Source organism: Pararge aegeria, chromosome 5 (assembly GCF_905163445.1).
Source record: "Pararge aegeria chromosome 5, ilParAegt1.1, whole genome shotgun sequence".
Taxonomy (NCBI): domain Eukaryota; kingdom Metazoa; phylum Arthropoda; class Insecta; order Lepidoptera; family Nymphalidae; genus Pararge; species Pararge aegeria.
This window is the reverse complement of record NC_053184.1, coordinates 18,260,290-18,280,985: the sequence shown is the minus strand read 5'-3', so window position 1 is coordinate 18,280,985 and position 20,696 is coordinate 18,260,290. Positions and strand designations below refer to the sequence as shown.

Genomic DNA, 20,696 nt, shown 5'->3' with positions numbered 1-20,696 from the left:
AAAGTCCCAAATAAATAATGATTAAAAAAAAAAAAAACTCTCAGGCATGCAGGCTTCCTCACGATGTTTTCCTTCACCGTTGAAGCAAGTGATATATCAATTGCTGCAAAAACCCACATAACTTGGAGAATAGGTGCGTGCTGGGATTCCAACTCAACGTCTAAAAGTGAAGTAGTCATACCTGAGCTATCACCGCTTCAGGATCCTTTAAATTACCAAAATCTCATTAAATGATTCGAATAAATAATAGAGAAGAGATAATAAACTATACTATCTGACAAAAAAGAAGACAAATCTATTTTATAAATTTAAAATGCATATTCAAAGTTTCGGAACCGACAGGATTTGCACCTGCGACTCTCTGGCAATCGCGGCCTGAGCACTTTATAAAATTGATAATTCCTCCAAATGTAGGTAAAAAAACTAATAAAAATTATAAAAAAGACAAATCTATGTTTATTTTCAAGAAAAAATGAAATTCAACTTTACAAATGCCTTCTAGTCGTTTTCAGTAAACGATGATCTTTGTTTTACAGTCTTATGTTTTTGCTCGTTATTATTTGTTTAACTGTATTGTTATTTGTGTAACTGCCCGCTTAGAGACCCGTGCTCTGTAAAGCTTGGCGTGGGCCGGTAAAGCTTTGATATGATTATGATAATGATGATTATTTAGGCACTTTATTTATAAGTAATCCAACAGCATTACAAACTATTTTGGTTAAGGGTTTATCTTATTACTAAAATAAGGCCAAATCTAGATTACGTATATTAACTGTGACAATAAAGCAATAGGTGCAAGTATTCATTTCATTTATTCAGAATATTGGTAAGGGTACAGAATTGACACAATAAACATGGTGCCACGATAACTGTTGCAGTAGTATAAACTGTGTCGCAACAATTATAGCCCACCTCCAACAATAAATGTATATCACCAATTAGACAAAAGTAGAACACAGTAAATGCCAATAAAAAAAAAGAGAATAAGAGTCAATTAAAATAATAAAAACATGCAGCGACTTATTTAGTGCGGGTGTGTGTGTGTGTGTGTGTGTGTGTTTGTGTGTGTATATGCATGTGTGTTATGTGAATGTCTATAGTTAAAGTACAACATATACAAAATAATCAGTTACGATATTCACAACAGCCTGTATGAGTGTGAGTGGGTGTGAGTTTGCGTAAGTGTGTGCGTGTGTTCATAAGTGTGCAAATGTATGTGTTTGGGTGCGTATGTCAGTCTTTTTTAAAATCTTATCTAGTTTTTAAATCTTTCTGATTGCACAACCTACCTCTTTTCTATGTTTTTTCCTTTTACGCCTTTGATTGGCTGGACGAAATCGCTATGTAGCGATAAGGCCACCAAATTGTACTCTCTTGTCCTGTATTTATATCTCTGTAACTACTTTTTTTCTTTGGTGTGCAAAAAAAGTGTATTAATTAATTAATTAATTCATTTACTTTGTGGAGTAGATACTAATGTATTTTTTTTACAGAACGCTCGGGTCTATAGTGCATCTCTTGAAAGCATGCCTGGGCTCCGGGATTCTCGCTATGCCATCGGCATTCAAGAACTCTGGCATCGTGATCGGCATGATTGGAACTCTCCTGGCTGGTGTGATTTGTACTCACACCGTTGCTTTAGTGGTGAGGACTGTCACAGTAACTAAAAAAATCATTGGCGTTTTCCCTACTGGTTCTAGAAGCTTCATGGCGTGGTGGGCGAAGTAGTCTTATAAGATTGAAACCTTCGCAACCCGTTAACTGGAAATATGGCAATTTAATTTCTAAATTTTAACTGTGCAGGTCTACTGGGAGACTTAAGTCGAGTTTAGCTACCAGTGGCGTGCATAGAGGGTATGCAGATGGGATAATATTAAGAAAATCTCCAGTCCGAGTTATAAAAAACTTAAGGATAGGCTTTGTTAGAATTATAAAAAGCGAACCCTTAAATATTTACAACTCGTACTGGAGATTTTCTTCATTTTGTATCATCTGCATACCCTTTGCATACACTTTATGCACGACACTGCTAGCTGTCAATTTTTTTTTTAATATATTAGCCATAATTAACCGACCAAGTAGATGGTCCAATTAACGATATTTGAAGAACCATATATTGCTATACAAGCAGAGTAATACTTTGCAAGGTATGCAAGTAACCTGTTTTGCAAAATGCTGCCCTGTGTCCATCAATCAGAGGCGTTGGTGTTCAGCCTCATTTGCCTGTTATTCACCAGCAACCACGCCCTTTAGACCTGAGCAATGCTGATTGGCGACAGAGTTGGCAGAAGTACTACAGCGGACGAGCTCTGTCACAAAAAGCTATTTCTAATTATTCTACCGACAACGACTGAATAGAAATGCAGCGCCCCGGTGCAATTTCGGGGTTAATGGGTAAAGGTTTTATTTTGAAGCGGTTATAGCGCATTGAGTTAATTAGGGGGCCGAGTTCGAACCCTGCTGGGGTAGCCGGAAAGTGAAGTTTAGCTACTCAATGCGCAATAACCTTTACCCACTTCCAACTTCCAAGTTTAGTTATGTGCGTTTTATTGAAATATTACATGCTTCAACGGCGCCCGAGAGATCTACATAATGTTCTCCTAGGTGCGTGGAGTCCACCAATCCGCACGGGGCCAGCGTGGTGGACTACGGCCTTAACCCTTTTTGATTGTAGGGCCGGTAACAGGTTTATGTGATGATGATAGGTTTACTTTAACCGCCATACTCTTAACAGTTTAGGCAACTACCATCTTAGTACATCATTCCGAGAGCACTACATAGTTATTCTACCTCAACTGTCTAGTGGTAAGCAAGTTCGCGAGGTCCTGGGTTCTATCGCCGGGCCCAAACCAATGAAGAGTATTGAGTTTTTTTATCAAGAAATTCTTAGTATCTGATCTGAGTTCAGAAACTGGATGTGATTAAACCCTGTGTTTCGGAGAGCAAGGTCAGTCCTACGACTCAACTGTTTCCGGTCGTGTTGGAGCCGCTGTCCTATTGGACTAAGAGAGTGAGAGACCAGAGAGTGGATCTGTATTTGCGCACACACTGTACACTCATAGCTGCCGTCTAGTTGGAAAATCTCCCTGGAGATTGGATGTTGCCGAAATCTGGAAACTGTATTTGTGTTATTCGAATGCTTCAAAATATCACGAAACTTTCGTAGAATGTCAAATACAGCCCCAAAAAAGAACCCATTTATTATACATCAAGTTCAGAAAAACAAAAAAAAAAGAACAGACACTTCAAGTACGTAGTAGGATACAAAACGCGGCCTTGTCGCTAAGTAGCGATCTCTGCCAGGCAACCTTAGGATTAAGAAAACTAAAAAAAAAAGGAAAAGGTGTAGTACACTGTTAAAAACATATATACTAATAACTACATACTAATACATAAACCAGAATACACAAATACAACAATACTATTCATACTAAAAATACTTAAATATTAGTTAGAGTAAATAAATAATAGTCGTCTTTATTGAACGAGATAATGAGCCTTAACTGCGTTTTTAAATGTGCCCAGGGACTTCTAGTATCTTATGTCCATTACAAGGGTAAAACTCAAAAGACTTTTCCCGACAGCCCGAAATTCGGAGCGTAAGACTAAGTACCTAGCTACGTTTGTATAAAAATGTAAAAATAAGAGTCGTTTAATAAGAAATAACATTTCAGGTAAGAACCTCTCAGGAGCTTTGTGTCATAGCGAAGAAACCTTCAATGGGGTTCGCGGAAACTTGTGGCGCGGCATTTACCTACGGCCCCAAGAGATTGCAGAGTTGGGGAGCGTTTGTGAAGTAAGAAACTTTTTACTCGTCTACGTAACGGTCGTAAATTTGCCTTTTGCCGTACTGTATCACCTGTATACAGACACGCCTACTTTTCTAATTGTCCTTACCAATTTCAATTTTAATTTATTCAGCACAATACCATGTTTCATTTATAAGAAAATTTATAAAATAAATTTAATTATATAATGTAACGTATATACGACCAGTTTGGTCGCAGCCATTTTTTTTTTAATTAAATAATTTTATGAATACAATAAATAATATACTAATAACCTACCTATAAATGCGAAAGTGTGATTGTTTATTTGTTTGTTTATCACCTTTAACGCACTAATCAAGTAGCCATTTGTTATGTTCTTAATGCCCTAACTGAATGAACATGAATGAATAAATGACAATGCACACATTGCCATCTAGCCCCAAAGTATGCGTAGCTTGTGTTATGGGTACTAAGATGACTATTGAATATTGAATAATATACATAAATACGATTATGTAATATACAGATAAACACCCATACACTGAAAATCATGTTCAACACACAAACATTTTCCGGTTGTGGGAATCGAACCCACGGCCTTGGACTCAGAAAGCAGGGTCGCCTACTGCCCGAGTAACCGATTGACTTGTTTTTTGGCATAGAGAATGTTAAAAGTACGGAGAGTAGCATAAGCTTTTTATAACAGGAAAATGAACGATCCTCGCGAGATTTGTACAAAAACGTTTAAACGCGGACAAAGAGTGCGGGCAAATGCTAGAGTTTTATATTTAAACCAACTGACTTTCAATTTATAGGTATGATGGTAGCCGTTGCTCACAATTACGTCTTTGTTCGACGGGACTTTTAAACCCACGGGAACAATACGTTTTCAGGTTTACTGTTCGTACGTTTAGATTTTGGCGAAATTGCTATAAACAGAGCATTTCGAGATCGGAAATGCTGTAACACTACCACTGTATTATTGGTACTTATGTAGTTGATGTTGTGACTAATATACCTAATATTGTATGTCCCGTAATTGTTCTTAGATTAAGGGTTGTGTGGAGGAAATCGTTTAAAGCGATAAGACCGCTTTTGCGCATTCAAAATTATGTTTTGTAGTTCCCATATTTTTTTTGTCTTTTAATTGTGTGCAATAAATAATAATAATAATAATAATAAATGCTTTAATTCAAGCCAAATACCCATATGACAAAAATGTAGAAAATTAAAACAAAAATACAAAAAAATACTGTGAAGATAAGCAAATATAATAAGAATTGCAAATAATACAAAAAATGAAAACAATATTAAAATTTAAATAGAACTACAATTACAAAATTTCAAAAACTCGCATTCCCCTCACCCCCATTCGCACTGCGATAATAAAGAATTTATCACTCTATCTACCTATCATATGTGACAAAAGCTTTTTTTTTTCAACTCCAGAAACGTAATCCTGACGCTTTTGCGTTATAGAGACTATAATACCCATCTCTTTTTTTTGTATCTGTGCTTGCACGCCTCAAGTACTTAATAGAAGGTCATGAAATTTTATACATAGCATACCCATACGTCGTCAGGGGTTCAGAAAACTTTCCAATGAGGGTTTTAAAAAAAGGTTTTGTTACCGTTTAGAAACTAATCACTAGACTAAATAAACATAAACCCGTAGCAATTTATTCAGGAGCAATGTTTATTTTTCATTACAGAACAGTGATTGATTACTCCATGGTGGCAACTTATATAAGCGTTTTATGCGTTTACACTGTGTTCATCGCGTCATCATTTAAAGAGGTAGGTTCGAATTGTTAAATTAATTATTTTGACGAGCTCCATGACGCGGCAGTGTGCGAAATATTTTTTTTATACTTACAATTGACGTACCAGCTAGATCGTCCACCTGCTGGTCAGAGGGCATGCAAGGAGCACGTCCTGCAACATGCCGCCGAAGTGTGTCCGTGCGTGTGTGTGTGTGTGTGGGTGTGTGTGGGTGTGTTTGGGTGTGTGTGGGTGTGTATGAGTGCGCGCGTATGTGATTATTATTATTTAGTCTATAAATTAACTATTTACATGTAGTGGAATGCAAAATATAGAAAATCAATAACGAGCGTGACATGACACGTATTTTTTATTCTGTGAAATAATTTTAATATCCCTCCTAGCAAACTTTAGTGCTTTGCGTAAGAGGTATCTTTGAAATTGTTGAGAAAACTTCACTATATATATTTTAATATTGTTAATTATTTAATTTTTTCATTACAAACTCATTTTTGGAATCGGCATCTTAAGCCCTATTATTTACACGTTGGTTAGTGGTTAGTAAGCTCAAATACCAATCAAAATGTCCTAGGTTTGACTCCCAAGGCGGGTAAAAAATTATAAGATGGAGTTTTTCTCCCTCTGTAAGTATTTACCAGTAGTTAGGAGGTTGAGACATCGGAGTGCACATAAAACCCTCTCTAAGGTGCCGATTATATATACTAACACGTAATAATCGTAAAAGTCCATCAATCCCTCTTTAACCCTCTCTATCAGAGAGAAAGCCTGTGCTCAGAAGTGGGATGTTAATAAGCTGGTGGTGATCTTCTCTCTCTTTTTATATCTTTACATTCTCTGATCTCTTTACAATAACCAATTAGCTTGAGAAGTTACCTCTGTTAAAGCTATTCAACAAGAGCAGGCGTTACTTGGCAACTACGTCACGTCACGCTAATGGCCTTATGTATAAGGACACCGAATAAATATCTCTAAACTCAAAGAGCTTACATCGATCAAAAGATTTAAGTGGCAATCTGAGTCTCGCGTCTGTGGTTCTAGGAATGAGCGTTGAATTCTCCATTTTATGATTCAAATGAGAGCTTATTAAAATAACAATTTAAATGATAATAGTGAAGACTTTCAGTGTAATTCCATTTTCCCTGAAACTCTTAATACTCATTGTATTAAGAATTATGTATTTATTATTTGCATAAAGATGTTACTAAAATAAACAGGTCCGTGAATTAGCCTCTGACTGCAATTTTGTTTAAGATGGTAGCGGGCTTGTTAGACTGGTGGGGTGGTAGCTTAACGGTAATCTCACCTGGTGGTGACAGTGCAGTCAAAGTTTTTTTTTTATACTGCCAGCATACAGCAACATTGTCTCAGTGCAACATCTTTTCAACATTTTTATATCTATTAACTCTATATATTTAATTAGATCAAGCTAATTATTTGTACAATATATTCTATTATTAACCTGCCTATATTCTGTTCTCAAATTGCTTCTGCTGGGAATCGAATCTAGGATCTTTAACGTTTAAGGCCACAAATTTCACAACTGTGCCAGGGATGTCGACAAACTCGCCGAAGGGTTTATAAGAACCCTTTCAGTTTTAAGTGCTTTTAAAATGAGTATTTTTCAGGCAATAGACGGATGGTATCCCGCATTGAACATTTCCATTCAAGTATATTGCGTACTTTGCCTCGTGCCGCTCGTACTTATCTGCCAGATAAGGAATCTGAAATACTTGGTGCCGTTCTCAGCAACTGCTAATATATTGATCGTGGTGGTGTTCGCAGTTACCATGTACTACATATTTATAGATCTACCCTCTCCTAAGGAGAGAGAGATGGTAGCTAGCGTCACCCAATGGCCGCTTTTCGTCAGGTATGTTTTTTTTTAAATTCCACTTTTACCGAACCTAATTAATAGCATGTTTTTTTTGACAGACCAAGTTCATGAACCACCTGAATATAGTAAGTGAAAAAAAATTGGCATATTAAGAACTACATGAATGATAAAAAGCTTGGGTATTAATTGCTTGATCTTCATAGCTAAATTAAAGGGTATATCCTGCAATATGCCACCCTGTGTCCATCAACCTAAGGCGAAGGTGTTAAACCATATGCCTTTAATCACGTAATTATTAACTCGACTGTGTGATGGTGACACTAAAAAAAAAGTTTGTTGTGGGCTCTTATTAGACCAGGGCGCGTTTGGAACCCTCCTAGTTTTACTTTTAAGATAACAAATGCAGTTATAACTATCACTTACATAACTGGTAACGTGTTAAATGTATGAACGCTTCATTAGTGCCTGTGATAAGGTGTACATGAATAAAACATTTTTGAATTTGTATTTGGATTTGCAATGCACAGAACACGTCCTGCAATATGCCAACCTGTGTCTATGAACCTGAGGCGTAGGTGTTAAACCTCATATGCCTTTAGTTACACCAAAAACCACGTCATTCAGACCGAAACAGGATTGAAACAATGCTGCTTGGCGCCAGAAATAAGCATGGCGGTAGTAGGTACTTCCCGGGACGAACTCTGCCACAAAAAAGTCTAATAAACGTATGTTATATTTTGAGCTAACAAACACATGTTATTGCGAAAGTAAAACGAAAAAACGTTTAGGTAAATAACAGTCATGGTGTGTATTTAGATATTGTACCGATAGTCAAACAAACACGTACTTCGAATTAATATTTTGCTAAGTATTATAAAAAAAAAATACGATAATTTGGCAAGTTTGTTGCAAATACGATGACAAGATACGAAATCTATAAATTTGATTCTCTTGTTGAATATTTAATATTGCCATAAATGGGATGGTCAAAGTTTATAAGAAAGGTTACTGGGTCAAGTGACGTTTAATATACAACATATAATAACCGAATTACGAAATAATATTGAAGCATAAATTAGTATATTTGAACAGAAATCAAAAATAAAAAATAAAATAAAAACTTGTGTGTTATAGCTGTTATAGCTGCTTTGGCGTAACGAGATAAAAATCTTTCTAAAATTTTATCTTTCGCCTTATTATTTGTAGAAAAAACAACACTAAAAATAGAAAAAAGAAAGAATGTGTTATTGAAAGTCAACTGTTGACAGTTGACCTTTTTAGAAAAACTAAAATTTATTGACTATAGCTAACTTCATGGTGTCGGTTTTTTGTGACGGTGTGCGCGCATCGTAAAAATTTAGTCTCACCATTTTTCCCTAACGCGCCAAAAGAAGCATAACTTCAAAAATAAAATAAAAAAATAAATAAGACAAATATTTGTATATTTACCTGCAAAAAATGAAAAGAATCATATTTTTTCATGAGATCCCCAGGAAAGGAAGACCGAAGCTATAACCACTAGGCTATCACCGCTTCATTTATAATTATTATTCTATTTTATTTATATTTTATGATAGTCGAGTTTTTTCACTATCATCATCATAGCATCCGTTACCAGCCCACTACAGGGCACAGGTCTCCTCCCATAATGTGGAGGGGTAAAGGCCATATTCCGCCACTCTGGCTCAGTGCAGATTGAGGGACACACCTTTGAGAACATAACATAACTTAAAAAGTTGAAGGTGTGTGCTGGGATTCGAGAGTAAATTTATTTATCTTAAAAAAATTATATCCTAACCGAGTTTATTCCCTATTATATCATTTTAACTTTTTAAACCCCTGAGGGAAAAACCTAGAACAATTAGAGTTTAAAAAAACTTTTCAAATTTAGTGTAATTTCAAATACAGATTTTTTAGAAAGCAGTAATTATTCTTACTGTCAAAACAAAAGGGTTTTACGTTTTATATTTGAGGCGGTCGAAAAATTTTACGTAATAAATGAAGATAAATTAATTAATGCTTCTTGGAAGTAGGGTTTAGTGCACGTGTCTGACTTTCACTTGATCGTTTTTTTTTTTAATTATGACAGCCTGATATTATACTTAATTTTTTTTATAGTCCTTGAGATAATTTTTTTATCCTTTGGGTATTAAAACTCCTGTTTTATTTTTTGGTTTATTCAGTTTATCTATCAAGAAATTAATAAATCGAAAATATATTTATTCAAGTAGGGCCCATAAATGGCAACAAATGATAGTGAGACAGAGTTGGTTGGGAATACTTAGAATTTAAAAAATGGCGTGGGTGACCTCCTTGACTAGTTGAGCAAGCTTGGCCGATTGTTCTGGTTATTTTCACTAACATTTGATAATCATTCAAGCCCGCCAACTCGACTTGGAGCTGCGTGGTGGATTCAGCTCTAAATCCCTATCTGCTAGGAGGCGCATGCCCAACTGTGGGAAAATACTGGAAATGATGAGATGTTATAAAATATTAGTTTAGTCATGGAGTTATTTTAACATCTCAAATGGTCCAAGTATCTAGGGAAAATGATCGTAAAATGCACATTGCCGGATCGAATGGGTCCCTAGAGAGGACACCACTCTGCGTCACACTCTACACCACTGGTTGCAGAATATCATATATAGTTAGTAGAATGCTAGGTTTAAAACGAAATCTTTCTACTTCTAATCTTTATTTTATAGGTGAGTATAGAGTAGAGCTGTCGATGACACAGGTCGTCCGGAGAATTATTACCGCCTCGCTTATTTTTTCCGCCAAGCAGCATTTCCGTGCTCTGGGCTGAAGGTAGCGGTTGCCGGTGTTATTACAGGCACATGAGACTTAAGCAGCGGTGATAGCTCATTGGGTAGGAGCTCGACTTCCCTTTCGGGGGGCTGAGTTCGAACCCCAGCACGCACCTCTAAGTTATGTGCGCTTTAAGTAATTAAAATATCACTTGCTTCAACGGTGACGGAAAACATTGTGAGAAAACCTGAAAACCTTTTCTCAAAGCTGTGTGGAGTCCACCAATCCGCACTGGGCCAGCGTGGTGGACTACGGCCTTATCCCCTTCTCATTGTAGGAAGAGATATGTGCTCTGTAGTGGTCCGGTATTGGGTTTATTTAATGATGATGAGACTTAACTTAGATATGTTGCTTGCGTGCCCTGCCATGTGGTTTGTACGTAAATCATAACTATTAAAAAAGTAGGTATCTCGCATACCGCGTGCGTTGCAGGGCATTTTGTTTGGAGCATTAGTTCTAAACATTTTATTCAATGATTCCAGTACGGTGATCTTCGCCATGGAAGGGATCGGCGTTGTTATGCCAGTAGAGAATGAAATGGCTCACCCTGAGAAGTTCCTGGGATGCCCTGGAGTACTCAACACTGCGATGGTCATCGTCATCTCTTTATACGGAGTCTTTGGGTTCTTCGGTTACGTCCAGTTCGGAGATGCTGTGAAGGGAAGCATCACTCTAAATCTACCCCAGGATCAATGGTAAGATATTTATTTGTTAACTGGCTCTTGCCCGCGTTCCTTGTAAGTGTTTATTACAAATGCCGTGAGAACCGTTTGTTTTCCTGGGATAAACCTTTCAACTAACTATATGCCTAAAGTCAAGTTGATTGCTTAGTTAACGCGTTAAGGAAACAAACACATTTACTACTATCTAGTGCACGAGTCGCACTCTTAACGACATAGCTGAGAGAAGAGATCTGTTTTATTTTAGTTTAAACGAACTCGCAAGAGTTGCTCTGTGGTGTATATAATATATTATCATTATTTGGTATAAGTTGGTATATAAATTACAGAATTATAAATTTAGGGAAACCCTTGTAATCCTAGTCGTTAGTTTAATGAGAAAATATAAAAATATAATTAATTTAATGAATAAAACAATAAATATTTAAAATTGAGGTCCATTTTATGTGATCTGTTAATTATATCGTAGATTTGAAACTTATTTGCTACCAACTAAAACATGTACTTAATTTAAACATAACAAATGGTTGTAGAAGTACCCTTTAATTTTGTAATATTAAAATCAAAGTATGTGTATATGAAAATTGAAAATGTGTTAGATAAGTACGATAAAGCCTCACACAAATTCTGTCTCAGTAAATAAAACTTTATCTACGATGTAGAGTTTTCAGTAAAAAGATTTCTTTCAAATATTATTTCTACAGAGATGTTTTCAGGTAGGTAATAATTTACTTGACAGAAAATACCCGCATTAGAAAGGATTCCTGGAATACTGAGAATTCCATATTTCCTTAGTAAATTAGTATTCCGCATTTCCTTTTTATTTTCTAACTGTTCATATTGTACCCACAACTTTGTCCACGTGGTTCGCTATAGTCGTAATGTAATGCTGATTGTACATTGCAAAGGAGCTGGATTTTATTAATAGTTGTCACTGTTGACGGCCGATTGGCGCAGTTTGCAGCGACCCTGCTTTCTGAGTCCAAGGTCGTGGGTTCGATTCCAACTACTGGAAAATGTTTGTGTGATGAGCATGAATGTTTTTCAGTGTCTGGGTGTTTATATGTATATTCTAAGTATTTATGTATATTATTCATAAAAATATTCATCAGTCATCTTAGTACCCATTACACAAGCTACGCCTACAACAACACCTACGGCACAAGCTTCGCGGGGCATAAAAGGAACAAGTCCTACAAAATGTCGTCCGGTGTCCATCAACCTTAGGTATAGGTATTAAGGATCATTGTCTCGTAATTACACCGGCAACCACGCCTTCAGACTAGAACACAGCAATGCACCTTGGCGTTAGAAATAAGCGATGCGGTAGTTCTTTCCCGGATGAGCTTTTTCACATTCGGCTAATAATTTAATTGAAAACGCATGTGACACGTAACGTAAATTTGAAAATATATATCCCTATCCCTACTTTTAACATTATAAATGTCAATGTAAGTTTGTCTGTTACGCTTTCAAGCAAAAACTACTTAACCTCATGAAACTTTGTTCACATATTTTTGGAAGTGTTAGAAGTAATATAGGATAATTTTTATCCCGACATATAATTTTTATCCCCAGCTCGGTTCCTTCGGGAGAGGGGATGAGTGTTTGACGATTTTACACCATAACTCCGACAAATTATAACAGATTTTAATAATTATTTTTGTACTATAGAGGTTATAATATGTGTTTAATTTTTCCCAAACAGTGGTTGGAGATAGAGGACAGAACTCTTTAGCGTATAGCAGCAAACCCCTCATTTAAGGCTTAGCGATACTGAATACTTTAATTTTTTTTAGATCTACAACTAAATTTAATGCCACATAAAAAAAAATCTAACGCAAACGAAGTCACGGACAACTGCTAGCACTAAAAAAAGTATAATAAATATACATAAACTTCAATATTGACGATATTTAATTCAACATTGAAACACCCAAGATGACAACCATACAACACAATTTCGTGCCACATATCGCTGGCTGTTAATCAATGTTGAGAACTCTATCAATACTTAAACATCACATATATTGTAAAAGCGACAATGAATTTAGATAGCCCATATACACTCTTTACCGTATTATTTCAGTGTACATATTTTACGTTTCCTTTTTTTAGTATTAATAATAGGTACTTATGCAGTTTGAGTCGAACAGACAAGTAGATGTAGTTTAAATATCACCACGCATAGTGTTGAATATCCCCAAACGATAACAAAAATAAAAAAAATTTATCACAAATAGAAAGAGAGATTGAAAATATCTTTATCAATTACTTACAACACCTTAGCACCTCCTAATTAAATTTCGAAGAAAACGAATATTGCATGCAAATTCGTCTATCCTTTTTGACGTGACAACGTCTTATAATTCAATGGAGTCGGCTGCACACAAAAAACATGACGTATGCGGCGTTACCTCGCTCGGAGGCGTTCCATTCAAGGCTTGAAGTAGCAAGCGAGAGCGCGGAACGAGCGACAAAGACGCACAGTCGGCCTCCGCGTTCGACATCTGTCTCTCTCCTACTTGAGTGAGCGATGCGTCCGCGAGGACAGCTTCTATACAATAATACATTTACATTTTTTCGGCAAGGATGAAGTGCAGTGAAAAGTGAATGTGGTGTCAATTGTTTATAGCAACGATAATACCTATCAAACAAATAATTAATATTTTCTTTTGAAAAATGCAACCATTCCATCAGTATTTTCTTACGACGTTGTCACGTTCAACTATCGTCAGTAAGCCGACTTTACAGACAACCCATTTTTAGTTTTAATTAAAGATACAGTCCCATTTAGACCGATAGTTTTAAAGGATAAGTTTGAAGTTGCAGTACAAAAGTACTAAAAAAAGGGATTTTTAACTCTACATTCTTAACCTCCTCCTTTTATTAGGGTTTTAGAAAGTAGAGGTATATGAAATAAATTGATTTATTCATTCAGATAGTTTTAATTTACATATATGCATTTGGTACTTTGCGCTATGCAACAATTCCCCTCTTATAATAAAGTGGGTATAAGCCATAGTCCACCACTCTGAACAAGTGCAGATTGTGTGCAGAAGTGTATCACTTCACACACCTAGAGAACGTTATGGAGAAGAGAATCCTCAGGCATGCCAGTTTCCATACGATGCTCCCAATACGTTAAAGCTAGTTATATTTTAAATGCTTAAATTAAAAATGCACATAACTCCGAAATACTAGATGTGCCGGGAATCGAACTCAGTCCGTCCAAAAGGAATACCGCAACCCTAAGCACTAGGTTATCACTGCTACAATTACCTTAGATTGTATCACATAATATATCCCTTACAAAGTTGCCTTGGGTAAAATTATGAGGCAGTATACTGTAGATATTAAAGTAGAAATGTAATGCTAATTCCAAACCCATTAAACTCTCTTTTAATCTGCCACATTGCACCATCCTTATTGCTTAACCGAATAAATCTAAGCGAAAAGTTTAATTAAATTTTCATTGTGAAAATGATAAAGGAAATAATAGCATCCGGGTAATTATTTCATTATGATAATGTAAAAGGAAAGATTCTCTCTAATCCTTATTTTGTAATAATAGGATTAAAAAAAGAAAACAATTTTCTACATTTTTAATCTAGCTAAAAAGTAAAACTTGCGTCTGTGACCTTTGCAAGTCATAACATGTCTATAAAATACGAGTGGTTCGGCTCGCATTTGGAGAATATCAGTCACCTAACACGTTTAAGATCGTGAAGGGCGCATAAATTTTGTCATTTATTCTAGATCAGTCATTAGGTGGTCGATATACCGCGGACGCGTACGAAGCGCTTCGCATCTTCGTTTCTGATCCGCACCGCTAGGATCTGGAATGCTCTTCCAGCTTCCATTTTCCCCAGTTCCTTCCTGAGTACCTTCAAATCAAGACTGAATAGACATCTTCTAGGCAAGCGCGCTCCACCTTAGGCTGCATCATCGCTTACCATCAGGTGTGATTGCAGTCAAGCGCTCGTCTATAAACATAAACAAAAAAAAAGTCATGGTGACTTCAGGATTTGATACTTATTTAACGACTGCTCGCTGCTACACGAACTGTTCGAACACCAAAGTCTTCAAACATTGCTTGTTGTCAGTAATGACACATGGATCTCAAACGTGGATACTAACTATGGGTCTCATGAAAATGCTCAGGGTCACTTATCGGGCGATGGAGATAGCTATGCTTGGAGTAACAGAACTAACAACATACAGAATCCTCCATTATTGCATGCAGTGCATTGTGTCCAAAAACAGAGAAGACTTCCCGAGAAAATCTCACTTCACACCTGCGGAATTTTCTTCATTTTATGGCAAACGTTTAGAACGTTGGAGGTAAAATAATTTCTTCCAACTGCTAAATGAATGAAGTGACTGACCGATTATTCGAGAAGCACTACTAGAGTGTAGTGGCTTTTGATGCTTCTATATTAATACACGTATTTTCTATGTTCTTAATTCTGTGCTTGGAGTATGGGAATGAGGAAACTCGTAGAAGAACCAAAGTTGCCGGCATAGCTAAAAGTGTCGCCAAGCTAAAATGGCAATGCAAGGCGCATAGCTCGGAGAACCGATGGAAGTTGGGTCGCAGCGTTGTTAGACGAGGTAGATAGATGACATCAAGCGAGCCGCTGAAAACAAGCGGCTCAGGAACGTGGATTATGATTCCCTCCAAAAGACTTAATTCCAGCAATGGACATAAATCGGTTGAAGTTCGGTTATTCAAATCGGATTTCCGACCCCTCTGGCGCCGCGGTGAGCGCTGTGGTTTAAGGTGGAGGTCTCCACCAGCAGGGTCTGGTCTAGTGCCATGGCTAGTTACCACTTTACTGGCAAAGATGTGCCTCTAAACGATTTAGTTCGGAACGTTCCGGTTTGATATAATTACGACTTCAGTTAAACTTTCGGGAGGCCGAGTTCGAATCCCAGCGCGCACCTCTAACTTTTCTAAGTCATGCGCGTTCTAAGCAATTAAAATACCATTTGCATGCCCACCAATCTGCACTGGGCCAGCGTGGACTACAGTGGCGTGCGCTTCATAGATGCACAAAAGCACTGCCTACCCTGAAATTGATATATAACCCGTACAGGAGGTTTTTTTTGCCGTTTCATGCAATTTTCCTACCCTGGTAAGAAACCCAGTGCACGTCACTGGTGGACTACGACATAAACCCTTCTCATTGTGGTAGGAGCCCCGCGCCCTGCAGTGGGCCGGTAATAGGTTGATATAAAGATGATGATGAATAATTATTGCATTCCAGGGTTGCACAAGGAGCCAAGCTGTTAATGGCACTGGTCATTTATCTGTCGTTCGCCCTGCAGTTCTACGTGCCCATGGAAAAAGTCAACCGTCTGTTAGCCAAAAGGAAGTCGGACAGATTCGAGAACGTCATACAAGTCGGCATTCGTACTTCTCTTATCATTATTGTCGGTAAGTTAAAGAATACCTTAGGCCACTTTCTATTTAGGTACCTACTACATTTTGTGTATATAATATCCAAGCGGTACCCCGCGGATTAATTTCATTAACTTAAGAGTTCGTAACGTTATATTGGTCACGTGGATACCTTACTCAAACACTCCCGCACCCGTCGAGTAATATAAATGTTTAATTTCTAAGCTATGTAACTAAATAACACGCTGTAAATTCAAAGTTTATTTTCTTTTTTTAAGGATTATTCTTCTGTAAATAATAAAGATTCTATAAATAACGAAGCGGTGATAGGATCTCGACTTCACTTTCGGGGGGCCGAGTTCGAATCCCAGAACGCACCTCAAACTTTTCTAAATTATGTGCGTTTAAAGTCTTCACGGAACTGTTTTTAAATTTCGTAATCCAATAAAAATATAAATAAGGAAAATTAATGTTGTAAAGGGAAATATTTTCTTTTCTCTAACATGATTAATCCTTTCCGAATCCGAAGATTTACATTGTCTCTCTTATGAACGCAATGACGAGATAAGTAGAGTACAATCTTACTGTAGTAGTTGACGGCCGATTGGCGGAGGTGGCGGCGACCGTTTCTAATCCAAGTTTGTAGGTTCGATTCGAGGTTGAATGTTATTTATCGTCTGGATTTTCATATGCCTATTGTGTTTTATGTATATCTATATATATAAAACTGTTATATTGGTTTGTGTACGCTTCAAAAACTCAAAAAGTTCTGCACCGATCGAGCTGAAATTTTAACATGATATATAATCCGCATCAAGGATTGTTTTTATCTATTTTTTGCATTAGTCACATATCCGCGACCGCGAAACTACAGTTTTTTTAACGATTGATGTATTAGTGACCGTGCCACCTGCCGAAAGCGAGAAAAACACTCGCTAACATATGTAATGTATTCTTTGTTTTGTTTCTCATGTGTCAACCATTCCATAAAAATGTACCACAGCGAAGCGTGGCAGGATACAACTAGTTATTCATAAAAATAATCATCAATCATCTTAGTACCTATTACACTAGCTACGCTTACTTTCGAGCTAGGTGGCGATATAGTGATAATGTATAATTGTCGTAGTATATTTATTTATTTATATTGGTTGAATCACATAAATGTTAAGATATTGAAATATTAATATATGTTATTTTTGATCACTACAAAACGGGTACAGTATGATATGCGTTTCTCTCCTAACATTTTCCTGGAAGTCTACTGGACCGTTTTTAATGCGGTTTTTTACGTTCTTAGATATATTTACTTTGCCAACTTGATTGAAAGTTCTATATTCGTTTATTTCAAGTCGGCCTAATATAAGCCTATATAACTTTTGAAACGTGTTTGTAGTGACTCTACCACCAGTTCGGAAGGCAGGCAGAGACGAAGCCGGCGCAATTGCTCTTTTCCAACATAGTTTTACAATTTAACAATTATTGTTCTATCTTGTGTGAGATGAAAGCGGAGCGGCTGGCTTCCAGGCAACCTTGTCATTAAGAAATTAATCAATAGTATAGTAACCTCGATGTATTAAATTTGTTTGTATACATTCTTTTAACTTATGTTATGGTAAATCTAATATTACCTTCGGTATCATGTTGTAAAAGCATATACTCGGTCCCACAAAGGTTTTCTGTACTTTCCTAAGACGATATTATGCTGATATCACTAATTTATGACCGTTTCTAGTAATGCGATTGTGTATACCCACTTAAAAATTAATCATTGTTCAATAAATAATTGTTAAGTCTTAAAAAATATGCATTGTTCAATGAATAATTGTTAAGTCTCAACAATTATTCATTGTAAAGTCAACATCTCCTGAGGTTGCTCCGGTTTCGGAGCGAAACGTGCGTAGAGGGTACATTGCCGAAGATCTGTTTTGTGTGGAGTATAAGGATTGAAGAAATTATAAATTACACCATACAGATTCTCCCGCTTTTCGCGGAGTTTATCAAATTAAGCTTAATTTTCATGATATATTTTTTGCTTTCTCCTTTAATTTGTGCAATAATAACTTTATCTATCTATCTATAAAGTATAAAAGACTGAGTTTAAGTTGACACAGGTCACTGAGTGCAGAAATATGTAACTAATTAAAATTATTATTTAACTAGCCGATGTCCTCGTTTTTCGACCGCGTTTATTACAGTTTTTTTATAAATACTGTAGAAACCGTTTCTTTTCCTCGGTTAAAAAGTAAACTATGTTACTTCCAATCCTTTCAACTAACTAGAAGTCCTAAATCAAACACAAGCACAAACACAAACACACTCTCTCATTTATAATATAGCTTTTTTCCGCGTCTGCGTGGACTTCAGAATTTTTTAATCTCAACTGGGTAACTATTTGAGAGATCGGTATAGAAAATACATGTCCTTTTCCATAGCATAGGTGACATTCATACCGAATTTCAAAGCTCTCTGCCCGAGGCTTAGCTCGTGAACAGTTTTCAATTTCCCCTCGGGAACTACTTAAGGAATCGGGATTAAAAGGTAGCCTATGTTGTTTTCCATGTCAAAGCCAGCATGCATGCTAAATTTCATCCAAATCCGTTCAGCTGTTTTTTCCGTGATTGAGTAACAGACATCCATACTTTCACATTTATAATTAGTAGGATTAAGAATTTTATTTTCTTAAGTTTCCCACGTAAATGCATTTCCATGGACTGCAAAAGTCCTCCTGTTAGTTTTATAAGCCCTATGCTGTTTTTTTTTTTGATTATTCTGTGCGTTAGTAGGATTAAGAATTTTATTTTCTTAAGTTTCCCACGTAAATGCAGTGCCATGGACTGCAAAAGTCCCCTTGTTAGTTTTATAAGCCTTAATCCGATGCTTTTTGTTTGTCATTATTTTGTGCGTTTTCTTGCAGTTGCGGTTGCTGTCGCATTCCCCAATTTGGAGCTAGTGATCAGTCTGGTAGGCGCCATCTTTTTCTCCACCCTAGGCCTCCTCATTCCAGCGTTAATTGACACAGTGTACCGCTGGGACCGGGGTCTCGGCAGATGTAACTATGTACTTATCAAAAACGCCATCATCATGATTATCTCTATCGTCGCTTTGGTATCTGGTTCGTACGTTTCAATAATGGAGATGATCCATGACAATAGCGGTGATGTTATCACTCATCAGAATGAAACGCTAACGTAATCAGATGTATAAATATTCATTCCCGCGATTTAATTTTTTATTTTTATTCTCGCCCATAGGGAAAAGGCAAAGGTCGAAAGGTTTGCACTCGAATTAAATTCCGCGTTCTGAATTCAAACTACCACGCACTGCAAATATATTTCCGCGCGAATTCACAGATTTATGGAGTTCACGGAACATATTCACTTCTAAAATGGACTACAAAATATTTACACGAATTTAACTTACAGATATTTTTTTCGTGCTAATTGTAAATCCCAAGTGATGTTTCTCTATAAGATTGCAAATGATACAGAACTGCCAGCAAAAAATTATTGTACGGACTTTTTTCGCAGTGCGGGATAGTTTTGAACGCTCGTAATTAATACTCGATTTGTATTTTAAAATAAACTGCCCGAGTAATGTTTATTTAACTCAGGTATATTGGAAAGAGTGTCAAGAATTAATACATGGATTTAGAATTGAAATAAAAAGTTATTAATATGCCGCAATCTTAAGATTGGCTCCTGGACTGTGGAAATGTAACATTTTCAGAAGTTAGTTTTATAAAGTTTACTGCTGAATTATACCGATTAAACTTTAAGGGAAAGGTTCAAAACCTTTTGGTCCTTAGTTACGAGATCTAAGTCTCAGTTAAGGAATTCACCCTTACCCCGAATACCTATCAGTCAATTTTTTCAACCGAATTAGTTTCGCGTTATGTTATTTAGTTGTAATTAATTAAGATATATGTACATGTAAGTTATGTATAAGTTATTGTGATGTAGATTTATTCATTATGCATATGACGCCGTTCTCACGCTCGTCAGATCCAAATAAAACGCGCTACATACGCGATACCATTGCAGCCTTGCTAATACAGTTTGAAGCGCTATTGACGCTTGTGTGACGCCGAGTTAAATTTATCATTAATGAAGTTTGACGACCTCCCTGTTTTAGCGGTGAGCGCTGTGGTTTTAAGTTGAAAGTTCCAGGTTTGATTCCCGGCAGGGGCCATTTTGAAAATATAATTTTAGAATTTTCTGTGGACCGGTCTGGTGGGAGGCTTCGGTCGTGGCTAGTAGCTACGTTACTGAAAAAGACGTACTGCCAAGCGATGTAGCGTCCGGTACGTTGTCGCGCCAAAAGCGATTAGGGGTATGGGCTTATTAGAACTGCCATACACCCTGACAGCTTAGCCCTACCATCTTGCATCTTCACTTACAAGCAGGGCTTACTTGCAC

The 20,696-nt window shown here is 36.7% G+C and overlaps 1 protein-coding gene across 1 annotated transcript in view; it reads left to right on the top strand.

Moving 5' to 3' along the window:
* The window catches only part of LOC120624026 (proton-coupled amino acid transporter-like protein pathetic), a 38,268-nt gene extending 17,829 nt beyond the window's left edge, over positions 1 to 20,439 (top strand). The window contains exons 4-10 of the mRNA XM_039890334.1: positions 1,494 to 1,644; positions 3,675 to 3,796; positions 5,483 to 5,567; positions 7,178 to 7,422; positions 10,677 to 10,889; positions 16,145 to 16,314; positions 19,196 to 20,439. Of these exons, the coding sequence (XP_039746268.1) occupies positions 1,494 to 1,644; positions 3,675 to 3,796; positions 5,483 to 5,567; positions 7,178 to 7,422; positions 10,677 to 10,889; positions 16,145 to 16,314; positions 19,196 to 19,473 (1,264 nt within the window). The 3' untranslated portion in view covers positions 19,474 to 20,439. The remainder of the gene's footprint in view (positions 1 to 1,493; positions 1,645 to 3,674; positions 3,797 to 5,482; positions 5,568 to 7,177; positions 7,423 to 10,676; positions 10,890 to 16,144; positions 16,315 to 19,195) is intronic.
* Positions 20,440 to 20,696: the final 257 nt, after the last annotated feature.